The following is a 5,705-nucleotide window of genomic DNA, read 5'->3' as shown; positions in this document are numbered from 1 at the left end:
TAGAATTTGTGATTGGTTTGTTCCATCCCCACCGTAAATATAGGTCAAATTACTCATTGGATCTAATTGCCTATAGATTTTAATCAGTCGTATGAGATTTTAGGAATTTTAGGTTTCATGGATATTCTAATTTCTATCTTTTTTATTGTATCTTCTTAAAGGAAAATACAGAATCGAAATCGAAATGATCAAATCCGGATATTTTTTTCAAGGCATGACGAGCACTTTTCTAAAACGTTATTCTCTCCCTACCGAGCAAAAGAGATTATCGAGAATACGTTTTGAGATATAGAGAAGAACAGCAACACTTGATTTGCTTTTCAAGTATTACCCGACACACAAGAACTCATGCAAAAGATGAACATAACAAATTCGATGAAGAGTTTGCAAGTTTCTTCACCCAAAAACATTCTTAAATCTCTCAAAATTGATAATATATTTCGTACACAATTTGTAATGATGTTTTCCTTATGTAAAATACTGAAAGTCACTAACCCGACAGTTTAAATGCGAAAAATTGCATCTGTTAAAACTGACGCGGGCTGTATCAAATCTGATGCGGGGCATGTCAGATTTGATGTGAGCCGTATCAGATTTCTGTACAAAATGAATTTTCTCTAACAAAACTGACGTGAGCCGTGTCAAATCTGACGCAGGTAGTGTCATATTTCTGTACCGAAATTTTCGTTTTAGTGCAACCTACGTTCCCTGAATCTGCAGCTCTTACAGTGTACCTAAACGTGATTACACCCAGGGAACGGATCGACATGTATTGGTGTGGGATCCCATACCCCATATATTTCACTGAAAAAAATTATTTACTTGTAATTGTTATAAAATTTTGATAATAAAAAATATTAAAGCCCCGGTTTAAGTTTTTGTTTTGCCCCCTCTTCTCTCATTCCTTTTTCCTTTTATTTTTAAATTTTTTCTCTAAATATTAAGTTTGTGACATTTTTTCTTAAACTTTATTTTCATCTATCTTTTTATTTTCTCTCTCTCAATTTTCTAAAAAAATTTACAAATCTAATATTAAAACATAATACAAAAAATTAAAAATATATAAAAATTACGATATTTATCTAGTTTATTTTATCGAAAATTATATATTCCAACAATTATAAATAAAATTATTATAGATAAAATTTAAAAGATAAAAAATTGTAGAATTTAATGGTAAAATGTAAATATTATTTTGACAGTATATTTTATGAATTTTTTTTATATATTTTTATAAAAACTTTGGAATGAACGGTTTGGTACGATTTTTCAAAGTCGAACACGGTTATTTTTTTAATTCGAACGGTATTATTTTTAGAATACTTAATTTTATAAAATGAACCAAATTTTAAAAAATAGAAAAACAGATTTTTTAATAAAAGTTCTATTTTTTTAATAAAAAATGAAATCGAACCGAACCGAATATATATAATAACCGATTTGTACATATTTTTCTAAAACCGAAAGATCCGAACCGATCTATTTCCGAACCAAACCCAAACCGAATATCGAAATGTTTATTCCACTAATATTTATTTTTCTGGATCTGCCACTGACTGCACTCTCCCCAACCCGTGGCTCGACATGGGATCTTGGAATATCTAAGGTCATGTTTATAATCAAAATCTAATATATGGGTCGTTAGTATATCTTATAATATATATATAAGCGATGATGCCTTCGGCATGAAAATGAAATTTTAAGGACAAAAGACAACGCCTTGTCTAAACTTTTGATTTTTCGTTCTAGTTCTTTACCCTACGTAAACCTCCCGAGATCGCGCTGACATGGATGGCTGCTCTATCGCCACGTGTAAGACAAATCTTTCGAAGATATCCTATGAAATCTATCTTCTCTTCTGTGGATTAAACTCAGAATACGGACCGTTGCCCGTCTTCGTATTTCCGGTTTAGAAAATTCGATAGCCGATGAATCCGGTTTTGCAAACCCTTAATCGGTTCTAGAATCTCTCGGTTCAAAATGATTTTATTATTATTTTTATAATTTTTTATGATATTCACTACAATTTTGAAATAGAAGTTTTTATAGGGCTCCTTGAATTCACTAAAAGAATCAACATATATTTCTCATATGGTACCACATGACTGTTCTATTCATTCAATTAAAAAATATATATATTTATAATTTTAATTTTCTTTCTCCAATGGGATCACAATCTTTTTTTTTTTTTTCCATTACTCCATCTCTGATTTTCTGAAAAGTAAAAAATTCAAAGGGTATAAAGACGGTGAAATAATGAAAGTGGATAAATTCTTTAACTGATTTGGAATATGATTGATTTAAAAGCACGTCATGTGCAAAGAAAATTCAAAAGTTGAAAATAATAATAATAAAAACATGGCGACAAAAACATAATTGAAATGTGAGCCGAAGATAAGTATATAGATATTAGATAATGGACCAAACATAATAATGGAAGCAACGGATAATGGAAAATAATTAAAGTAAGATATAAGTGAAACACGACATAGATATCTTATTGGAACTTAGCATGGTCCAATTATGGACATTTCTATTCAAAACATTATATCCTCAAATTTACTTTTAAAACATTTTAGTTGAACTGAATTTTAAATAAAAACTAAATATGTATAACTTTTAAAAAATCGAAAGAATATAATTTAAAGTGATTTGAAACCAAATAAAAAAAATCAATAAAATTAATTTTTAAAACAATAAATTATATTTATCAACAAAAAATAAATTAAAATCTAATGCAATATAAAAATTTAATTGGTTATAATTTTTCTAAAAAAAATAAGTGAATCGAATCGAAGGTAAAATGAAAATGGACCAGGGAGGAAGTTGGGCTTCACATCATGTACATTTGATATGGACTTCAAACACAATTAACCCCATAATATTTTAAGCAGACCATTGTTGGGTCGGGCCCAATACTGATGAATGGCTCAATAATTGATGATGTTATTGATGGGCTGGGCCTCATAACAAAATCCCAAAATGGTAATAAGCGAGGGAAATAAGGGGTATAATCGGAAATTCGAAAATAAACAACCACCGGGGATTGCCGACACAGTCGCGCTCGGCGTTTTTCGGGGTTTCACGGCGCAGATCCGAGTTTTTGAAGATTCAGAGCTCGTTCTCTCTCTCTCTCGTCACAACAAAAGCCCTAATTTTGTCTCTGTAGTTGTCATCTGTGTTAAATCATCTACATGTAAGTATTCCGTAATCTGTTTGCTGTTTTGCCTTTCTGGATCTTTGCTTTCACTGTTACGATTTTATCCCTTTCCGTGGATTCGATTAGAGTCCCTCGTTTTTGAATTCGAATCTTATGGAGTTTAGTATCTAGTTAATCTAATTTTATTTACGGATGCTTGTAGATCGTGAACACTAGGACTTCGAATCGAGCTGATGATGATAACCGAGTGTCGATCTTAGAATCTTCCGATTTTGATTCTCTTCTCTGTTCATTTCAAGATGTCGAAAGATGAGGAAAACGGTAACACAGTTGAGATTCATCAGAACAATTCAGAAGCCAACAATGTCAAGGTCCAAGAGCATTTGTACAGCGGTTTACTCCATCACGCCTCGGTCTATGGTGTAGCTGCTGGTTACTGCATTTCGGCTTCGCTTCTCTCAATCATCAACAAATGGGCAGTCATGAAATTTCCTTATCCAGGAGCTTTGACTGCGTTGCAGTATTTCTCAAGTGCAGCTGGTGTTTTCCTCTGCGGGCAGATTAAGTTGATCGAGCACGATTCTCTGAATCTTTTAACAATGTGGCGATTTCTTCCCGCAGCCGTTATATTCTACTTATCTCTCTTCACTAATAGCGAGCTTCTCCTCCATGCAAATGTAGATACGTTTATCGTATTTCGTTCAGCCGTTCCTATTTTCGTCGCGATTGGGGAGGCCCTTTTCTTGCACCAGCCATGGCCATCTCTCAAAACATGGGGCTCTCTCGCTACAATATTCGGAGGAAGTGTGCTTTACGTTTTGACGGATTACCAGTTCACGGTTGCAGCTTATAGCTGGGCAGTGGCATATCTGGTAAGCATGACCATAGACTTTGTTTACATCAAGCACGTGGTTATGACGATTGGTCTGGACACATGGGGTCTTGTGTTATACAATAACCTCGAGGCCCTGCTATTGTTCCCCCTCGAGTTGCTTATAATGGGAGAGCTAAAGAGAATAAAGCACGAAATCACTGACGAGTCTGACTGGTACTCGTTCCAAGTGGTTTTGCCAGTTGGGTTGTCGTGTGTTTTCGGCCTGGCCATCTCTTTCTTCGGATTCTCGTGTCGTCGGGCCATTTCTGCCACTGGATTCACTGTTCTTGGCATTGTTAACAAGCTGTTAACGGTGGTGATCAACTTGGTCATTTGGGATAAACATTCAACCATTGTTGGAACCATGGGACTTCTGATTTGTATGTTTGGTGGAGTTATGTATCAGCAGTCCACGAGCAAGAAATCGAAATCTGTTCAAGAGCAGGATGAGGAACAGCAGAAACTGCTCGAAATGCAGAACAAGGAAAGTAACAACTTCGAGAAGGAAGGTTCTGAGTCGGAGGGCAAGCAATGATACATTTACAACAAAGATGTTCAAGATCCGGTCTTATATCCACTGATAAAAAAATTCCATTACTTGAGGCTCCTAATGCATAAACCAGTAGATTCTTGAAGTGGGTCGCTGGCTCGTCATCTCATCCTCTTGAATAATCGGGAGAGGTTGGGAGATGCAACGGCTGAAGTATAATCAAGAAGAACAAGAAATTCTTCCTTTTGGGTACGTTTTGGTTCGATATAAGATCTAATATAGTTAGTGATGATGAATCATTCTTTTGTACCTTGGAGGTAATACTGCCTTCAGATTTTCTTCTTTGCTGTCAAGTATATATTGAAACTGATACAAAAGAGAAAACCTCCCAGTTCCCATTGGTAGAAAAAGATTGTTTCTTTGCTGTTTCAATTGTTTGGGGATTTCTTATTATGAGACACTAAAGACCCCTTAAAATAAATTCGAATAGATTCTTCTTTCACAATGTCCAGAAATTCAAATAAAATCTTCCTTTTTTCCTGAATAAAGTTATCTTCTTCTTCTGTGTATTCTGATGTGCCTATGGTGGTGATGATGATTGATGATGATGGTGATGATAATGATGATGATGATGATGGTGATGATAATATTGTTAAGTTACAGGTTCCGAGGAAAACTTCAAGATGTGATGTTTACACTTTAGGTTATTTGAAGGAGTTCAAAATAACAATGCATCGGCACATTTGTATTTTCTTTTAATAATATATTCCTTTTTTTTCCAGAACTTTAGCTTATTTTTAAGCCAAGTAATAAAAAGATATTTATGTTAATTCCATATTTTCCAAATAGCATAAAAATTGCTAATCAATATCAGCTGGTATTAACTATATAAGAAAAAAAATCACATGATGAGTTTTTTAAATAATATAGAGAAATTTTTACAATAGAAAATAATAATAATAATAATAATAATAATAATGAGGTAAATAATTAACTAGAGAGAAGAATTTGAAAAGCACATGGGCAAAATATAGCCGTTAAGTTCGGGGCACAGAGGAACGCAACTTTTGATCGGGGAGCTTAGGGGGGTTTGATCCAACGGCTGAGATTAAGTAGCCGTTATTTTTAAAAATATTTCTTAAGAAAAACAAAGGGGCACATGCGGACAATATATCCGCTCT

General features: G+C 33.9%; 1 protein-coding gene across 2 annotated transcripts; it reads left to right on the top strand.

Annotated features, from left to right (window-relative positions):
- The first annotated feature begins 3,047 nt into the window (after positions 1–3,047).
- LOC104811467 (GDP-mannose transporter GONST3) lies at positions 3,048–4,956 on the top strand. 2 transcript variants are annotated; one of them, XM_010538165.1, is made up of 2 exons: positions 3,048–3,196; positions 3,460–4,956. In XM_010538165.1, the coding sequence occupies exon 2, from the start codon at positions 3,460–3,462 to the stop codon at positions 4,567–4,569; it is 1,110 nt and encodes a 369-aa protein (XP_010536467.1). In that variant the 5' UTR covers positions 3,048–3,196; the 3' UTR covers positions 4,570–4,956. The 2 variants fall into 2 exon arrangements, with proteins under 2 accessions (XP_010536467.1, XP_010536466.1); XM_010538164.1 differs by having other exon boundaries at positions 3,363–4,956.
- Positions 4,957–5,705: the final 749 nt, after the last annotated feature.

This window comes from Tarenaya hassleriana, unplaced genomic scaffold (genome assembly GCF_000463585.1).
Source record: "Tarenaya hassleriana unplaced genomic scaffold, ASM46358v1 Cleome2, whole genome shotgun sequence".
Classification (NCBI taxonomy): domain Eukaryota; kingdom Viridiplantae; phylum Streptophyta; class Magnoliopsida; order Brassicales; family Cleomaceae; genus Tarenaya; species Tarenaya hassleriana.
This window is presented reverse-complemented; position numbering and strand designations above follow the sequence as displayed.

What these genes read in the sequence shown, in the direction of transcription:
- LOC104811467 (XM_010538165.1), top strand. Translation starts at nt 3,460, where the DNA reads ATGTCGAAAGATGAGGAAAACGGTAACACAGTTGAGATTCATCAGAAC.